The sequence below is a fragment of the Bidens hawaiensis genome, unplaced genomic scaffold (genome assembly GCF_021521415.1).
Source record: "Bidens hawaiensis isolate Kalapana, Puna unplaced genomic scaffold, B.hawaiensis_p1.1 tig00009361_1, whole genome shotgun sequence".
Classification (NCBI taxonomy): domain Eukaryota; kingdom Viridiplantae; phylum Streptophyta; class Magnoliopsida; order Asterales; family Asteraceae; genus Bidens; species Bidens hawaiensis.
The window spans coordinates 331,227-350,685 of record NW_027491690.1 but is presented as its reverse complement, the minus strand read 5'-3'; the positions used below and the strand labels follow the sequence as shown (position 1 = coordinate 350,685).

The 19,459-nt window shown below is 35.4% G+C and overlaps 2 protein-coding genes across 2 annotated transcripts; both read left to right on the top strand.

The window, feature by feature from the left end:
• The first annotated feature begins 633 nt into the window (after positions 1–633).
• LOC143532123 (protein SCO1 homolog 2, mitochondrial-like) lies at positions 634–4,449 on the top strand. Its single transcript, XM_077027257.1, has 6 exons — positions 634–749; positions 1,831–1,972; positions 2,055–2,133; positions 2,925–3,218; positions 3,327–3,459; positions 3,955–4,449. The coding sequence occupies exons 1-6, from the start codon at positions 679–681 to the stop codon at positions 4,061–4,063; spliced, it is 828 nt and encodes a 275-aa protein (XP_076883372.1). The 5' UTR covers positions 634–678; the 3' UTR covers positions 4,064–4,449.
• A 3,707-nt stretch (positions 4,450–8,156) lies between these two features.
• Positions 8,157–18,356, top strand: LOC143532145 (calmodulin-binding transcription activator 3-like). Its single transcript, XM_077027276.1, has 13 exons — positions 8,157–8,431; positions 8,828–8,947; positions 9,034–9,149; positions 9,298–9,386; positions 10,409–10,451; positions 10,796–10,982; positions 11,562–11,675; positions 12,211–12,443; positions 13,150–13,644; positions 14,323–14,984; positions 16,186–16,756; positions 17,259–17,582; positions 18,002–18,356. Exons 1-13 carry the CDS (start codon positions 8,392–8,394, stop codon positions 18,113–18,115), a joined length of 3,108 nt encoding a protein of 1,035 aa, XP_076883391.1. The 5' UTR covers positions 8,157–8,391; the 3' UTR covers positions 18,116–18,356.
• Positions 18,357–19,459: the final 1,103 nt, after the last annotated feature.

Here is a 19,459-nt window from a genome sequence, read left to right as displayed (position 1 = left end):
AGGTGTGTCTTGCGGGTCCAACATGGCTTTGCTGGGACCTACCTCTTCACGATTGATATCGAATCAGTACTAAGTTTTTAGTTTTTGATACGGGGTGACCAAATGGAAAAACACCGCTAGCTGGTCCAACCCAGCTGTATGGAGCCGGCCTTAAGCGTCTCCAAGTTATCTCAAGTTCTTGAGAAAACCCACCTGCTAGCTGGTCCAACCCATTATGTATAAGCAATAACAAAAACGTTAAGACATCGTTTTTGAATGGTGAGTTTAGTATTATTTTTTGTTAATTGTAATATTTAACTAATTAAATTTTGAAATATTACGATACAACAATGTAAACTTTATATGAGTTTTGAATATACCTCGCAATGTGTTTTTTTAATCTACGTTTTGAATCAAGCTGATACCAAACAAATGCCCGTTGCGAAGCGCCGTGGAATTAACTAGTTATTATTACAACTATATAGAATTTTTATCCATAAGCATCAAATTCTTTTCACAATTCTAGAATAAGAAGAAACCTAAAATGAATTAAGAAAAAATTAATTAATTCTTGAACAAGAAGTAAACTAACCCAAAACAACACTCCTTTCCACTAATATAACCCACAACACCTAGCGTTAGGGTTTATCAAATTCAAATTAGGGTTTTTAATAGTCATCGTTGATCTCAGTTTCATCCATGACTGTTTTCAAGGTTTTGTGGAACTCCATTGGAAAGAGGTCCGTACAGGCTCTGTTTTCTCGAACAAGGTAATTATTATTATTATTATTATTATTATTATTATTATTATTCTCGGTAGCATTATTCTTCGTAACTTGTTAGCTGAAACTAGTTTGTTAAATGGCGATTTCTGCAGTTCTTTTAGGTCAACTTAAGGTTTGTGAAACTGCTGTAGTTGTTAACGAATTACATGTAGATATTGATATTAATTTGATTGTGAAGCAATGATTAGTTGTTATTATTGTAGATTTACCTTGTTAAGTGGTGATTAGTTGTTTCTGAACTTTTAGGTCAACTTATTGCTCTTGATTTTACTCACAGTTTCATGAATGCAGATGTATGATTTGAGTATGATTGCGGAACTATGAGTTTGTTAGAATAGGTCAACTGAGGTTTTTTTTTTGAACTGCAACAGCTGAGGTTTTACCGTTTTTATGGTGATTTTTGGACTATGAGGTTAACTGAGGGTCAAATGGTGTTTTTTTGCACTTTTAGGTCAACTGAGGGTTTAATGGTAATTTTTGCACTTTTGATAAACTGAGGTTTAATGGTAATTTCTGCACTTTTATGTCAACTGAGGTGAAATGGTGATATCTGCACTTTTAGGTCAGTTGAGGGTAAAATGGTAACTTTTTACACTTTTGATCAACTGAGGGTTTACTGATGATATCTGCACTTTTTTCAACTGAGGTTAAAATGGTGATATCTGCACTTTTAGCTCAACTGAGGGTAAAATGGTAATCTATGTACTTTTGATTAACTGAGGGTTAAATGGTAACTTCAACACTCTAGGTCAACTGAGGGTTAATATCTGCACTTTTTAGGTCAACTGAGGGTCAAATGGTGATTTCTGCACTTTTGATTAAATGAGGGTTATATGGTAATTTCTGCACTTGTTGATTAACTGAGGGTTTAATGGTGATTTCTGCACTTTTGATTAACTGAGGATTATATGGTAATTTCTGCACTTTTTTTTATTTACTGAGGGTTAAATGGTGATTTCTGCACTTTTAGGTCAACTGAGGGTTAAATTATAAGGTGTTTTTTTTTTGTGTGTATTTGTTCATTTGGAAATCAGATTAAGGATAAATATGTTTGACTCTCTGGTAGGTATGGTGGTACACAGAAGATGTTTCATTCTTCAAGTTACATGCGAGCAGCAAAAACACCAAATAAGAATGGTCGGTTATTGGAACAGGGTCGTGAACAATTCTCTTCTTCATCATCATCATCATGGCGATCCTACATGCTTGTAACTTAACTCACATGAATTATGCATATAGTTATTATGCTAGCATTGATGCTTATTGTTGCATTGTAACTTTCTATTGTAGCCATTTGGTCTTATTGGTGGGATCAGTGGAGGACTTGTTATTATGCATATAAATGATGAGAGGAGAGCTATTCATAGAGGTTAGATCTTAATTATGCTCACGATATTCATTTATGATGTACTTCATGCTCGAAATGACTTAATTGAATTGAAAGATTACTTAATGAGTTAATATCAATGTTTAAAGTTGTATATTTCTCTAAATTAGTCAATGCTATTGTTAAGATGTTACGATGATTATACATGAGAGGGTCAACTTAAGTCAGACTCCATTCGCAGTGAGAATGTTGTCCTGAACTATGTTGTTATTAATAGTGGGTCTGAAACTAACCGAACGGGTCAAAATGGTTAGTGTTTTGTAGGATGGGTATAGTCGAGCCTTACGGTCAGTGAACCGTTAAGCGGGAGGTTCATTTATGTTAGTTTGTTTTATAAACGAACGAACATGGACACATGTCTTGTTCATTCATTTATGTTCGTTCTTTTACGTTCATGTATGCTCATTGGTATTTGTTTTAAGTTTGTTAGTTAATATATTCATTAAATTTTTTAAAGCCCATTACAATTTAGTCTAGCTTTAGTAACTTTTTAGGGACAGCACATTGTTGTTCACGTTTCTTTTTATTGGTTTTATCTTAGTTATTATGTTCATTTATCTATGCTCAGTCATGTTCATTTGTTGACGTTCACGAACCGTTTGTTTATACTGTTAACTAACGAACACGAACAAGAAAACCCAATTTGTTTAATTGTTCGTGTTCGATCGTTTGTTCTGTTAAAGTTAATGAACAAACACAAACATGTTCCGTTGATGTTCGTTTGGTTCATTTACAGGACTAATTAATAGTAATCAATTCTTTTAACCAATCAGGACAGTGTAAAAACAATGGGTGTAGTTCAATAAACGGTCCGGTTATTGGTGGGCCCTTCAAGTTAGTTGGTTCAGATGGTAAATTAGTTACAGAAAAGGACCTTCAAGGGGGAGATTGGATACTTGTTTACTTTGGTTATACATCATCTCCCGATGTGGGGCCCGCTGAACTTGCGAAATTGGCCAAGGCTATCAATACATTAGATTCAGAACACAACATTAAGGTAAAACCTGTGTTTGTTACTATTGACCCGCAACGCGATACGCCATCTCATCTTCGTGCTTATCTCAAAGGTTGGTTATTGTTTTAACATGTTACTAACTTCTATTTGTTTTGACTCATAAAAGTAAATGTTTAAAAGGGTCTAATAATAAAATGTTTGTTTAAAACATGGAGTGCAGAATTTGATGAGAGAATTATGGGTCTAACTGGACCGGTTGGAGCGGTCAAACAGATGGCAAATGAGTATAGAGTGTTTTTTAAGAAGGTTGAAGAAGATGGGGATGATTGTCTTGTTGATACTTCACACAGCATGTGAGTTATACTTTCCAAAATCATTTCTTTTTTTTTTTTGGTACTTGGTCATTTTCTAATTCTTATACACACACACATATTATATAAAGAGAAAAAGTGAAAAATTCATGTGAAGTGTACATAGTAGGCTTAGAGTTACACATAACATGTTTATAATTAGGGGTGTAAATAAGCAAAACCGCCCGTGAACTACTTGAGAACAGCTCGCTAGAAGCTCGAATTGAGCCGAGCTTAGCGAGCTCGAGCCTAAAAATAAGTTTGTTTAACAAAAGAGCCCGAGTCCGAGATTCGGTTGTCGAGCTGGCTCGAGAGCCTAAGCGAGCCTATTACTTGTATATATAAACATGATTAAAATAGCTAAATATATATTTTGTTATTTATACAAAATTTAATTAAATATATGTAAAAGTAACTTTAAGTAATTATAATTTAATTAAGCTACACTATGCAAAACCAAATCTTTATTTCATTGTTATTCATTTGACCAATTAACAGGTATCTGATGAATCCAAATATGGAAATTGTTAGAAGCTTTGGGCTTGAGTATAGTGCAAACCAACTATCCCAAGAGATTCTCAAAGAATTACACAAGACACCAAACTGAATTTTTGTTGTGTTTTCATGGCTTCAAGTAGAGTATTTATTTAAATAGCGTCTAATTTGATTGATTTTATCTTTCAATCATCTAACAAAATAGAATTGAAGGGTAGACATTTGTCGGTATCACTTTTGATAGAACGAGTTTATTAACACAAGTGTAAGGAGAGCGAATGTCGATGTTTTTGAGTAAGATTCATCCACCTCATTACTGTGAATATTGTATTTTCTTTCATTTTATTAATTTTGAGTAAGATTCATCCACCTATTCTACGTGAACACGTGTCTTTATCTACGAAAACGCTATGATTCTATAAGATGTACTAACTAGTGAATAAACTTGGTTTGAAAAACATGTATTTACAGGCATGTTCAGTTAAGAAGTATAAAATTGTTTTCATTGTGTTTCTCTAGTTGTTTTTATTTATTTAGATACGTGTAAGCTAACTATTTATATATACGTATACGTGATGTACTAGTGCAGAGTCAAAAGTAACCTATGCGTAAGTGGTGTTACATATAATGTAATTAGTTACACCCTTACATGTATGTAAAACAAGGTCAGATGCATTGTTTGCACGTGTGACTCACTGACTCTGAATGAGGAGAAGCGTGCTCCATAGTCCATTCCAAAACAAGGATCATCATCTTCAAGTACAATAATTCATATGTGCACATGCAAGCTTAGTGTTCACCGACAACTGTACCGATACCGATTTTCCTAAATTCTTGGTATCGTTACCGAAATGTTCGTATTTTTTTTACCAGTACTAAAGGCAAAATTTGTAAGATACTAGTACCGTATCAGTACCGAAAACTCAAAATTTGATATCGATTCGTAGTAGTACTGTTTGCTCACCCCTACTCCAACATCATGTACTTCACAATTCTTCCTTTTTTTTAGCCTTAAACTCCAAATTCATATTTTTGACAGATTTCCAAATTCATAATTTTAACAGATAATTATATATATTTCTATAAATATAAATTCAAAATTGCTTGTAAAATCCATATATACATTGTTGGGATCGGAGTTGAACACTTAATCTATATAACAGTAAGCAACTTATCTAATTCTTTGAATGAATTAGATAAACATTAATTGAATTCATATTGAACATGAATCATTCAGTACTATCAAAGTAATAGCAGCTGAAACAAACTAATTAGATAAGCTTTTAGAATTAATCATATAGAAGAACAATTTTTCTTAACTATAATCAAATATTACAATTTATTGCTCTCCCTCAACCTTAGCTCATCATAATCTCTTGAATTTTAGTACAAAGGACTGTTTTATCAGAGAATATTGTGTAAAAAAGTGTTAATGAATAAGAGACTCTCTTCTCCATTATAAACAAGTGTAAGCGCTTATGAGTCAAGACTGAAAGTTAACCTGTTAAAAAAACTGACTAATATATATAAACAATTAACAAATACCAAAGTATCTAAAACTACTGATCTTTGCAAAAATGATGGTTGATGTTTGAACCATTAGTTGTTAGTCTTTAGCACTTTTGATCTTCGGTAGTTTGCAACTTCAGTTGATTTATCTTCAGTAATCTTGAGCAGTTATTTGATGTTAGCAGTTTGGGAAGCAATACTTAAATACTTTGTTATTCACCATGATGAAGAACAACTGATATTGATCAGTTGTTTGGTTGCTGACCATCAGTCCTTTACAGGCTCAACAAGCATCTATAATTTTGGTTACTCGTTTTTTGTCATAAATATGTATAGATATTGCAAAAGCGGCTTTGATCCCACCAAAAGGATTTTTTTTTGTCAAGTTTTACATGCTGAAAGACAATGGTACATGCATCAATCGGATGGGTCTTAATGGTTGTGTATTATCTGCCTTTCGTCCAAGGCTTGATGCAAAACCACTATTGAGCCGGGGGTCTCACTGGAAGCAGCCTCTCTATTCTTATTGAGTAAAGGTAAAGTTGTCTACATCTTACTCTCCTAAAACTCTACAATAGCTTTGCTATTTATGGGATTTGCTGAGTATGATGATGATGATTTTACATTTTTGTCAATAAAAGATTATTGGCATACAATGACTCTGAAAAGCTCCCTCCAAAGATCCATTCCAAAACAACCTCAACCCATAAAAGAGTACTAGAGGGTTTAGGTTTAAACATTTGAAAAGAAGTAGTAGGTAAAACGATTTGGTGTAGTGGATGAAGAACGAAGTTCCCACTGATGGTCTCCATGTAAGAAATATAGCTCAAGAATGTGCAAGCCTTTAAATTTGTTCTGTCAAAATGTTAACCGACTAAATGGGCCTAATAAACTTCTTAATGTATTTGTGTCCAATATCCGGTTAGTTAACACATGTATTTGCACATATAGGTGCTGTTTGTTTTTGAAGATAAAAAATGTCTGCAATATGATTTTATCTGATTTAGTGTCTGCAACTGAAGATGTGGTCTGAAGGTTTGCAATCTGAAAATATAATACTGTTTGTTTTACAAACTGTTGCATAAGCTGAAAATTAGTTACCTATCATATATATTACAGTAGATAAAAGTCATTTAACAATTGTAGACTGCTAAAATAATTGGTAGTGGTGTACGAACTATGGAAGTGGGTGATTGACGACGACTGTGGTAGGCGGTGAACGGTGGGTGGTGGTGATGGACGGTTGTGGTGGTGGGTGGTGGACGGTGATGTTGGCCAACAATGGATGGTGGTGGTGGGAGGTGGACTATGGTGGTGGTGGATGGTTGTGGCGGGGGACGGTGGGTGGTGGCGGTGGCGACGGGCGGTGGGTGGTGGTGGTGGATGGTGGAGGTAGTGGACGGTGGTTGTGGCCGACAGTGGTGGTGGTGGGTGGTTGACGGTGGTGGTGGTGGGTGGTTGACGGTGGTGGTGAGTGGTTGACGGTGGTGGTGGCGGACGGTGGTTGTGAGTGGTGGTGGCGGTGAACAGTGGGTGGTGGTGGCGGGGGACGGTGGATGGTGGATGGTGGAGGTGGTGGCGAACGGTGGTGGTGGTGGTATTGGACATTGGGTGTTGGTATGATGTTAAGAAGTGTGAAGATGGTGAAAAAAACTTATGTTTTAACACCATAAAAGCAGTTTTCAGATTTTTTTTAAAACAAACAGTCTTCAAGAACTTATGTTTGCGCGCCCGCAGACATAGGCTCCTTGCAGACCTTATAAGCAAAAAAAAAAAACACAACCTTAGTTTTCTTTACTAACAATAGTCACCAATAAAAAAACTTTTATGTTTAAGCTAGAAAATTTGGTCACAAGATACATACAAATGACATGGATATAACTTGCAATAGATACAACACAAATTACATGCTTATAGTTTCCTAACGTTATTTAACCTTGTAGAGAACATGTATAATAATCTTCGACTTAGTCAAGTACCTGAGACAATTTCTCTTATAGTGTCTCATCTTACCATAATAGTAGCACTCTTATACCATGGTTCGTTTTTTCATAGAGTCAGCTTTGAGGTAAATGTTTAACGAGTAAAGAAATAACTAACGTTACAACTCACAGAATCATACAACATATACAATAACTTTTATCAATATCATACCAAACAATATATTATATACAAATGACCACCCATAAACTCATTTCAGTTCTCACACACTCCCGTTGTGTAGGCCTTTAAACAAACCAAACGAACATAAACACTTAATCAAACAATATATGTTTTCATGTTCGTTTATTTAAAAAATGAACATGCTCGTGCTCATTTATGTTCGTTTGTTTAAAATCTAAGCGAACAGTTCACAAATATAACTGAACAAATATAAACGAACATAAATAAACATATACGGACAAATGTAAATGAACACAAACTAAGATAAGCGAACATAAATTAACACACCTAAATGAACAAATAGTTGACTCATCTAGATATTATTTAATTACATTCTATGAATACATAAACAAACATAAACGAACTTTTAGTCAGACGATTCAACTTCACAAGAACAGTTTCCTAAACGTTCAGCTTGTTTATAGACCTACCGGGCTAGTTGTATTATTGGGCACCATAGTGGAAAAAACGCTGAAATTTACACAAATAACGACGTCAACTTTCTCACACTCTCCTAACTGTCTTCCATTTCGGCGGCTCCTTCCTTCCTTCCTTCCTGTTTAATCTTTACACTGTTCTCCATTTGACGTTTTTCTTTTTCTTTCCTTTTCAGTTTCCCCCAATTCACAAACCCTAATTTCTCATCTTCATCAATCAAATCAACTCAAATCACTTTCAGTTCGGTGTACGTTTCACCTGCAGCTCAACGATTGGACTGATAATACATCGCTAAAGTGTACCTCTAGGTTAGTTCTAGTCTGAGATCTGATGGCGGAAGGTCGTCGGTACGCGCTCGGTGCTCAATTAGGTCAGTTTTACTCTCACTTACTGCTCGTTATCGCGATTTGTGTTGCTGATTGTTGTCAATGTTAGGTTTTCGTAGGTTGGGTTTATACGATCTCGGATGATCTTATTTTGTTCGTATGCAGATGCATCAGTGTTTGTGAAGTGTTCGATTGAGCTTAGAGTTGATTGATTTGTGTTTTTTTTGCTTCTGGTTATAGTTAGGGTTTTTATGGTCTGCATGAGTGTTGATTTGAAGGACTTTGTGCATTAGATTTATTAATTAGTAAAGTGACAGTGATAATCAGCTGTGTTTTAGAGTCGATGATGGATGCAGTTGACTTTATTGTTTTTTTTACTATTTGAAGTTGCTTTGACCGTTTTACTTACCTATTTTGACTGATTTGGTGGCTAAATGTAGATATTGAGCAAATACTTTCGGAAGCACAGCATCGATGGCTTCGACCTGCTGAAATATGTGAAATTCTACGAAACTATACGAAGTTTCGCATTGCAACAGAGCCTGGAAATAGGCCTCCAAGTATGATTTTATAAACACACTGACACATGTTTACTTATACTTGGTACATTTAGACATGATGAACTGATACGCATGCTTCTTTTCAGATGGCTCACTCTTTCTGTTTGACCGGAAGGTGTTAAGGTACTTCAGAAAAGATGGACATAACTGGAGAAAGAAAAAAGATGGGAAAACGGTCAAAGAAGCTCATGAAAGGCTTAAAGTAAGTGTTATGAGAGTATATTTTCTACTTATTCAGTATTTGGTAGTCTTCTTTTTTCATAGTTTTTTCTATAGAAGCATTCGAATTCCAACACTTTATTTTTTGTCTGTTTTTTTAAGCCTTATAAGTTTCACTAAATGTTGTTTAGGCTGGAAGCATTGATGTGCTCCACTGCTACTATGCTCATGGAGAAGAGAATGAAAATTTTCAGAGGCGTAGTTATTGGTTGCTTGAAGAGTGAGTGAAAGTTCTCTCTAGTGTGTGTGTGTGTGTGTTCTTTATTCATTCTCCAACCTGTGCACTTTTAACTCAACACAAAAAAAAATAGTTGGTGCATAAAACTCTCTTGGTTTCAAATGCGTGCATCAGGAGTGCATCATGCGCGATTCACTGCAATTCCATGATGTGAGGATGATGCTCTCTTAATCGCATAATGTGTGATGCACGCATTTCTGAGTTAAAGTGAGTTTCCGCATAGATTACTTGTACCTTATGCATAGACTACTTGTACACAGAGTTTAAAGACTTATTTTGGTTATACGTAAAACTTCTTTGGTGGCACTATATCAAAACTTCTTTGGTGGCACTATGATATTATCTATAAATAATTTTTGAGTATTTTTTAAAACAAAAGCATTGCTCATCCGGCATTACGCATCAGCTTTATGGATCAAAACAGATCAGAGCGTGTTGCACATATCAAAACCAAGATCACTCAGACTTTACTAAATGAAGGAAAATATACTAAAGTAATACTGGAAAAAAGCATTGTTAAACATCATAGTCTTTTTTAACATAATGGTTGCCACTTGCCTGTTATGCTATGAATTTTGTTTTTATGATGAACTTTAATACCATATTACTGGTGTAGCTTAGTTAGTTATATTGTGTGGTACACTTAAAGGGTTAAGAACCTACAACTGGGCTATCTATTATCTACCTAACAAAGATATTTATATGAAAAAGCAAGTAGATGGACATTTTGGTTTCAAGTTCATTTAAGCTCCACTGAAATTTCAAAAGATTTTTGATATTTATAAGTACAAGTTTAAAATTAGTCATAAGGAGGAAAAATATCATAAGGATGAAAGCCTCTTGAAACTAATTCTGATTCCTTTTACCGTCTTAATAAAACATCTTGAAACTAAAGGTTAGAAAGCTTATAATATTCAAAGTATAAACGATTGGATTTATAAAAATTCAAATAAAGTGTTCGGTTTGGAGTTTATCACCCTCTTATATGTATATTGTTGCTGCAGGGAGCTATCAAATATTGTCCTAGTGCACTACCGTGAAGTAAAGGTTGGTCCATTTTTAATCTCTGTTTTTCTTGCTTTGTTTTTTTGGTTTTGTTTCAATCAAATTAATATGCTGTAGTCATTCTTGGTAGAATTTCACTAATATAAGAGGTTTTTTTTCCAACCAGAAACTCTATTCTCTCTCCATAACAATGTAGTTCTTGTGATATCCCTAATAAAGTTAGCCTCCGAATTTACTTCTTAATTTTCAACTACTAAAAAACGCTTGTAACCATGATTTTGTTTTACTAGGTTCTTTTGTTTTGTCGTTACTATATATGTGTGTACTTAAAAAAATTCTAAAATAGAATATAACTTTTTTTACTAACGATTCATTGTATATATCAGGGGAATAGGACAAACACACACCGTGCTAGAGAAGCTACTCCCAACTCTTTGGAAAGTGAAGAAAACGTATCTACTTCTGAGGTCGATAGTTCTGCGTCTTCTAAGTTTAGCACATATAATCATCCAGTTGCTTCACAAACCACGGAGAATAGCACACATGCCTCAGAATATGAGGATGCTGAGTCAGGTGTGTTCATGTTATCCTTTTGATTTTCTATACAAGTGACAAAACGGGCCGGTTAAGTGATTGGTAGTAGTTGAGACGCTATGGTGGGGGTTGTTAGAACAGAAGTGTGTTTTGCCTAAAAATATTTATCTACTAAAAAACTTAACTGAAAGAGAAACTGAATAATAACCGTTTTGTGAGTTCTGAAAGACTGAGCCGAATTGCGAATTCAGTTTTTAGGTCGGTTCCTAACCATATCCAAATTGTGAGTTCAGTTTCCGGCAAAAGATATGTTGCTTATTCGGATAACTGAACCAAATTGAATCGAATAATCCGAACGGATTGGTTTAATTAATTAAATCCGGTCTGGTTAAACATTTTTATTTTTATAATTCAGATCAATCCAGTTTCTGGTTAGGGACAAAAGAAATTTAAAACCGAGTAAACCGATAAGACTCCTATGCTCTATGCTGGTGTCAGATATGACACGTGGCATTAGAAATACACTTAACACGGCTTTCGACCCTATTTGATATATTTTTTTTCCTTTTTTAACTATCTTTAAAATATTATTGACTTGGAAATGGGTTTTTTATGCAGCATATTCTCACCAATCTACTTCCAGATATAGTTCTATTGTTAACTTGCAACCAACAGCTACTGCAAAGACTGAAGATCCATTCTCTATGCCTTATTATCCTGTTCCTTCATCAAGTAATTCCTTGTATAGATTACTTGATGCATAAATTTTAGATTCTTTTAGGGGTGTGAATTTCTGACGCGACACGAACCTAACACGAAATTCGAAGGTTTTGGTTTAGACTAAACGGGTTTGGGTCAGTTTCAGGTCGGACCTGAGAATATGTTTAGCTAAACAAGCCGTGTTCGTGTCAATCGGACGCTGTGTTTTATATAATAAATGTATTGGGTACTTCCGATGCCAAAGTTTATTTTTTTAAAAATGAATTGACTTAGTTTAAATATAGTTCGGTGATAAAAATAATATGTTATTTTAGAATTTTAAAAATTTTATAAAACTTTTTTTTTAATGCAACTGTATGTTTTTTTTGGGTTAAACGGGTCATATGCGTGTCAACCTGCAAATACACGTGTCGTTTTAGGGTTCACATGCGTGAGAGGATTTTTACGTTTGACCTGCCAACCTGCTAACACAAACCGGTTAACAGCTGAAGTTTTTGCTCATTATATAAAAATCCAAAGCTGATCAAATTTACAAATTCATTTACAGATGATTATGAGGGAAAAGCTCAAGTGAATCCTGATATGAGCTTTATATCACTCATGCAAGGGGATAAAGATGGGAACAATCTTGATGCTGGCTTGTTATATCCATTTGAAAGCTACAATGCAGGAAGTGAATCTGCTAGCTATCAGTCAACACAGTCTTATGATACAAGCACCCGTCAAATGATGCCAGATGGATTTGATAAAATGCAGTTCAGAGGAAATGCATGGTGGCAGGTACTAGACATTTGATTATTCATTTTAACTCTTCTGTTATGTTCATCTTGTTTGTAGCTTCAACTGTCTCAAATAAAGGTGTTAATGGGTCAAAACCGAAAATTCGGTTCTTTGGTTTGTGAAAACAGTTCGGTTTCTGGTTTTTTGGTATCTCCATGGATTCAGTTTTTTTAGTTTTCAGTGAGTTTGTTTTTATGGTTTTACTATTTATGCTTAAACATTTTGGGCTCAAACCGAACCAAAAAGCAAGAATTTGATTTGATTATCATTTGGTTTCGTTTTTTTTTTGTTTCCACAATGGGTTAGGTTTTTTTTTTGGTTCTTTGTTCATGTTTGATAGCTAAACCGAAAGTGAACCAAAAAATCGGTTTATAACAACGTAAAACCAAACTGTTGGATTTTTTTGGGGTTTGGTTTGGATTTTTGTATTGATAGCAAAACCAAAATCGAGCCAAAAAATCTGTTTTTTAAATTATAAAACTAAACTGTGGGTTTTTGATTGGGTTTTGTTCGTGTTTTTCGGTTTTTGGTTGATAGCAAACCCAAAACTGAACCGAGAAATATGTTTTCTAAAACACATAAATCCAACCATCGGTTTTTGATAGGGTCCGGCTATTTCGGGTTGGTTATGTTGGTTATTTCGGTTTTTGTACAGAGACTCAATTTCTTAACAAATGCTAAGTGTGATTTTTATAAAAATTTGCAGGCTGATGCAGGATATAATAATCTTCCCTCTCGTTTTCAAGAAGATGTTAACTTTGCTGACATGTTCAGTTCATTCGAGAACACAAACACCAATGATCAGCATAAGCTTCTTTCGCAAGGAAGCTTTGAGTTCTATTTACCAGATGAAGATGGCAGGAAACCAAATCTGGAAACTAATTCAATTTCCATTTTAGATGAAACCAAATCTGGTTCTCTGAAACCACCATTTTTGGAAGTAATGAAGGAAGGTTTAAAGAAACTTGACAGCTTTGACCGTTGGATGACCAAAGAACTTGGAGATGTGAAGGAGTCACAAGCGCAGTCGACTTCCGGGACGTATTGGGAAGCTGTTGAAAATGAAAATGGAGTCGATGATTCCATTATTAGTCCACAAGTGCATTTGGACAGTTATGTGGGCCCATCTCTATCACAAGACCAGTTGTTTAGTATCATTGACTTTTCTCCAAACTCGGCTAATGCAGGTTCTGAAATCAAGGTACAAACTTTATGATTAACAAGGTTAATTATAAAAATAGTGATTTCCAGGTTTTGAGATGAGTAAACACTATTAAAAGTTTACGTTTAATTATTATAAACAAACTTTATGGTTGTTTATGTTTGTTTGTGAGCATTATAAACGAACGGTTTTTCTTGTTCATGTATGTTCGTTAAGGAAATGAATGTGTTCATGTCCGTCCACTAATGGTATAAATAAACGGTTCGGTGGTTCACGAACGTAAACGAACTGGGTTTTCTGTTCATGTTCCTACGTTACTATGTTCATTTGTTAATAGTATAAACGAACGATTCATGAACAAATATAACCAAACATAGATGAACGAATATAAATGAACATGGCTGACTAAGCACCAGTTAAAATATCAATTTGTTGTGCTTAAAAAATTAAAATAAAGCTAGACTGTATTGAAATGGACATAAAAATTTATTTAAATGAATACATAAACTTAAACAAACGTAAACTAACATAAATGAACGTCAACGAACATTAATTGACGATCGAGACATGTATTCATGTTCTTACGAATATCAATGAACTTCCCGCTGTACAGTTCACTGAATGGTTGGTTCGTTTACAGGCCTAAACTTTCGTAACTTGTTTTCTTTGAAGATTTAGATTAATATGGTGTCATTCTCTCTCTTCCCTTAAACCCAGGTGTTGATAACTGGCCGATTCTTAAGGAGTCAAGAAGAATTACAACACTGTCAATGGGCCTGCATGTTTGGAGAACTAGAAGTCCCTGCAGAGGTGGTGGCCGATGGTGTCCTTCGTTGTCACACACCTGATCACAAACCAGGACGTGTGCACTTTTATGTCACATGTTCCAACCGCCTCGCATGCAGTGAAGTCAGAGAATTTGAATTTCAAGTTGATAATAATCAGGACATGGACGGTGACAGCAATGAAATGCTTACGCGATTTGTGAAACTATTGTCACTTGGATCTCAAGATTCCGTTCCTACTGTTAACAACCCTGAACTGATGAGTCAACTCAGTTCGTTGATTCATGAGGATAACCGTGAGTGGGACCAGATGCTAAAGTTTACATCTGAAGATGATTTTTCTTCTGAAAAAGCCAAGAATCAATTGTTTGAGAAGCTGTTAAAGGAGAAGCTGCACGCGTGGCTTGTTTACAAGGTGGCTGAAGGTGGAAAAGGTGCTAGTGTGTTGGATGAAGAGGGGCAAGGCGTGTTGCATTTTGCTGGGGCTTTAGGTTATGATTGGGCTATAGCACCTACGGTTGCTGCGGGTGTTAGTATTAATTTTCGGGATGTTAATGGCTGGACTGCTCTTCACTGGGCTGCGTTTTGTGGCAGGTAAAGTTGGTGTCTCTTAGTGTATTTCTTAACTGGTTATTTGATTATTGCTGTTTTGAAGACGGTTTATGATGTTTGGGCTATTAGATTCTGATTATTTGGGGGTATTCAGTTTAAGTCTAGCTGCAACAGAACTTATTATTTGAGGGTAGAGGGACAACACTCATTTACCCCTTACTTAGGGGCATAAACAAGCCTGCGCTCGATCAGTCGTTTAACTTATGAGAGCTTGATCTCAGCTTGTTTGTTATTTATTAATAAATATTTGTATATATAATACTTTTTTATATATAATTTAACTAGGTTAGAAACCCATGTTAACATGGTTTGAACTTTGAATAATGGAAATATTAAATTGTTAGTAATGAAGATTTAGGAATTATAAAACAATATTTTGAGATAAGACATGATTGAAAGTGAGTTGGTGGAGATAGAAATCAAATCTCTTTTTGAACCCAATTTGTTTCAAATTGAAAATCAATTTAGTTTTGCAAGTTGTAAATTTATATACTATGAAGGGGTTAAAGGTGCGATGAGAGAAGCGAGAAAAAACAGGTTAAGCTCACAGAACTGTGACACGTGGTAATGGAGTTACTTCTTTGCTAGGTATAGATTTATATATATATATAACATTATATACTATTTAGTTAATTTTATCATAAGTTTATATATAATATCTATAAATGTATAAGTATATATTTAATATCCAAATAATAGGCTTGTTTAGACTTACAAGCCAAATCGACCTTGATAACTGAAGCTTGGGTGCAGAGGCTCACATTCGTTTAATAAACAGTTTTATTTTTGGACTCAGGGCCGAGTCCGTTTAAGCAATTAACCCTGGCTCTCAGTTAGAGCTTTTAGCTAGCCGATCTCGAGTAGCTCACGAGCGGCTTGGCTCGTTTACACCCCTACCCCTTACTTGGAGAGACTTGACTCACATGTCACAATATGTCTGTCCCTTTTTCTTAACAGATGTCAATTCTGGTCATCTCATCTGTTACGGTGTTGCATCATCAAATAATTGTAGTTTGTCACTTTAACATCTGAACATTTGACTTTTACGAATTCGAACAGTAGATCGGCATCAAATATCATACTCTTCTACAGTCAGTTTTATTACAGTAAATTATCTGATTAAATGTTCTATGATTGATTATCTGTTTCTAGCAATAAAGTCAGTGTTTGTATGGTTTTGCAGAGAGCGTACGGTAGCTTTTCTGATATCACAAGGCGCAGCAGCTGGAGCATTAACAGATCCAACCCCAAGATACTCAGGCAAAACACCTGCTGACCTGGCAGCCAGCAAGGGAAACAAAGGAATCGCAGGCTACTGTGCTGAAGCCGCCTTAAGTACCCACCTCCAACTTCTTAAGCTAAAAGACGCCAACAAGAACGGTAGTAATGATGCCTCTGCCTCGATAGGCGTGCAAACTGTAACTGAACGAACTCCAACTCCAGTGATTTATGGTGACGGGTTATCATTAAAGGACTCCTTAGCTGCTGTTTGTAATGCAACTCAAGCTGCTGCTAGAATCCATCAAGTGTTCAGGGTGCAATCGTTTCAAAAGAAGCAGTTAAAAGAGCATGGTGGAAGTGAGTTTGGGCTGTCCGATGAGCGGGCCCTTTCGCTCCTTGCCTTGAAGACATCCAAGGTGGGTCAACATGATGAGCCGGTGCATGCTGCTGCGGTTCGTATACAGAATAAGTTTCGTAGCTGGAAAAGGAGGAAAGATTTTCTTATGATGAGGCAAAGAATTGTTAAGATTCAGGTAAACTGTGATTTCAAATTATGTATGTACCAAGTAAGGTTGTTCACAAAGCTCTTAGCTTGCTCAAATCGGCCCGCTGATAAAAGTCGAGCCGAGCCTGCTCGGTTTGTAAACGAGCCGGGTCTGAGACAAGGTGACCTTGTCTCGTTGGCTCGTTTGGCCTTTTTTTTAAACATGTAAACGAATCGAGTCCCTAACAAGGTGAACTTGGCTCGTTGGCTTGTTTGGCCGTTTTTTAAATATGTAAACGAGCCGAGTCCCTGACAAGGTGAGCTTGGCTCGTTAGGATCGTTTCTGAGCTTGCTTAAATTATAGCCCAAACTTTATTATACGTAGTTTGACTAATGCAAATTTCATAAATTATAGCATATGTAGTTTGACTAATGCATTGTGTTAAAAATATAATTTTGTTCCATTTTAACTTTTGTTTCGTTTAGTTTTGGGTATTTGACAAATTTATAAACAATTTTATGTTACAACTTGTTTAACACTTGTTTATCAGGCGCACGTTAGAGGGCACCAGGTACGAAAAAACTACAAAAAGATAGTATGGTCGGTTGGAATACTTGACAAAGTAATACTGCGGTGGAGGCGTAAGGGGCGCGGTTTGAAAGGTTTTAAACCTGAAGCAGTTACCGAGAGTGCAAACGAAGCTGCTAATCCAGCAAAAGAGGAAGATGATGATTTTTTTAAAGAAGGCAGGAAACAAACTGAACAGCGTTTACAAAAGGCCCTTGCAAGGGTTAAATCTATGGTTCAGTATCCCGAGGCAAGAGATCAGTACCGTAGATTGCTTAATGTTGTTAATGATATGCAAGAAAGCAAGGTAGGTTTTATTAGCGTGTTTTTAAACGACACTTTTACGGCTGTTTGTTTGTCAGTTCGGTTTTTGGGTTATTTGATTTTTTCCGGTCCTAACTGAAAATCATCTTGGGTTACAGAATTTGAATTTGGTTTGGTTTATAGTTCCAACCACATAAACTGAACAATTCTTATTTTTTGAAATTGGGAGTTAGTTACAAAATGTTCCCTGTGGTTTGGCCCAGGTAACAGGTTTGGGTACCAAGTTTGAAAAGTTGCATTTTTAGGGTTTAAAACGGTGTCGGTTTGGTTTTCGCTTTAATTGTTTTTGAACTGAATAGTTTTATCTCAGAGTGAAATGGGTCGGTCAAATATTATTATTTTGTACGCTTTTTATAGTGATAAAACTGTTGCTAGTTGGTTATAATTGTTGGGTGTGGGCAGGCTGTGTATGATCAGGCTTTGGAGAGTTCAGAAGAAGCTGTTGACTTTGATGAGGATTTGATTGACCTTGATGCGTTGCTGGGTGACGACGATGAGGCGTTTATGAATATCTGAAACTAGATTTGCTTTATAATGTAAATGAAAGTGTTAAGGAGAAACAATGATGTTTACTCTGTAAATTATTATTAGTATATTTGTGGTGCCAGGCGGATGGATGGATGATATATTTTGGCTCCAGACTGATTGATTGTAACTAGGAAGGAAAAACATATAATATACTCTTGCTTGCTTTTCTAGTAAGTTTTCGTTTAATATTAATCGGTCAGAAAATAAAATATTATTCTATAAAGCTAGATAAATGATGCGTAGTTTACTCTGATTAACATTTGGTGTGAGAATTAGTTTTAAGTTTCTTAAGAGTTGGAAGTAAGAAATAGTAAATTTGTATATGTATAGATTGGGACGAGTCGGGATGATTTACCTGAGATGAATCACGGTGTATTTATCGTGCTTAATTAGCTTGAGAACTGGTAATGGTGTATTTAAGAATTGAAATAAGAAATGGTAAATATGTATGGGTGGGGATAAGTCGGGTTGATTACCTGCTATGAACCATGGTGTGTTTATAGTTGGGGTTTTCGTCTATTGGTTGGTGGTTTTGGCCTAGGGGACGTTTTCGAAGTGGACCTAAAGTATCAAATAAGGGGATGGTTGGTTGAAATCATGTCACTGGTAGACTCGGAGAAAACATTGTTAAAGAAAAGGATGTTACGACTTGGTTTTTATGTTTAGTGGCGGAGGTTAGTAAGGGCCAGAAGGTGTTATCGATGAACAACTTTCAAATCTTGATGACGGAACAATAAAAAAATATGCTTTTAGTATAAAGTTGGCCTTGAATTTTAACCGAAAGTACCATATCACGGGTTTTAACTATGCTGGCCATGTGTGCAACTTTGATTGTTTCTGTATCTTTTTTATAGTTTATGTCAAGTGATTGTAAATTACAGAGTGGCTTAGAAACCGTTAATATGTAATTGCCTTTTTGTTTCTGTGCTTTTAGTTCAAGTGCTTTTTTTTGTTTAAGAAAAAAGAAAAGAAAGAAAAAGGAACACACCTTAAAAAGTGAAAATATATGTTTACAAAATAACAAGTACCAAATACCTAACAACGAGTACATGGAAAGAGGAGTGATATCATCTCCGCCAGATAGTTGGTCATAATTTTAGTTATGTGCGAAGATATGTGTTAATTTAAAAATGAAAAAAAAAAAAAAAAACTAATTAACCAGCTAATAGGTTTAAAGTTGTTCAATTATGTTGTTTTGGTTTCTTATATTCGGTTTTCTTCTCCTAATGGTAAATTTAATTTGAATTAGGTAGCATGGTTAAGAAAGTCGTTACTAGTTAGTATGTATTTTGGATTTCTTTTTCCCGGCTAGGAATTTCTAACCAGGGGAGG

What these genes read in the sequence shown, in the direction of transcription:
- LOC143532145 (XM_077027276.1), top strand. Translation starts at nt 8,392, where the DNA reads ATGGCGGAAGGTCGTCGGTACGCGCTCGGTGCTCAATTAG. An exon ending in AAGCTCATGAAAGGCTTAAA is followed by an intron (nt 9,150 to 9,297) that starts GTAAGTGTTATG and finishes AATGTTGTTTAG; the next exon opens with GCTGGAAGCATTGATGTGCT. An exon ending in AAAGAATTGTTAAGATTCAG is followed by an intron (nt 16,757 to 17,258) that starts GTAAACTGTGAT and finishes CTTGTTTATCAG; the next exon opens with GCGCACGTTAGAGGGCACCA.
- LOC143532123 (XM_077027257.1), top strand. Translation starts at nt 679, where the DNA reads ATGACTGTTTTCAAGGTTTTGTGGAACTCCATTGGAAAGAGGTCCGTA. An exon ending in CATGGCGATCCTACATGCTT is followed by an intron (nt 1,973 to 2,054) that starts GTAACTTAACTC and finishes TTTCTATTGTAG; the next exon opens with CCATTTGGTCTTATTGGTGG. An exon ending in GTTGATACTTCACACAGCAT is followed by an intron (nt 3,460 to 3,954) that starts GTGAGTTATACT and finishes ACCAATTAACAG; the next exon opens with GTATCTGATGAATCCAAATA.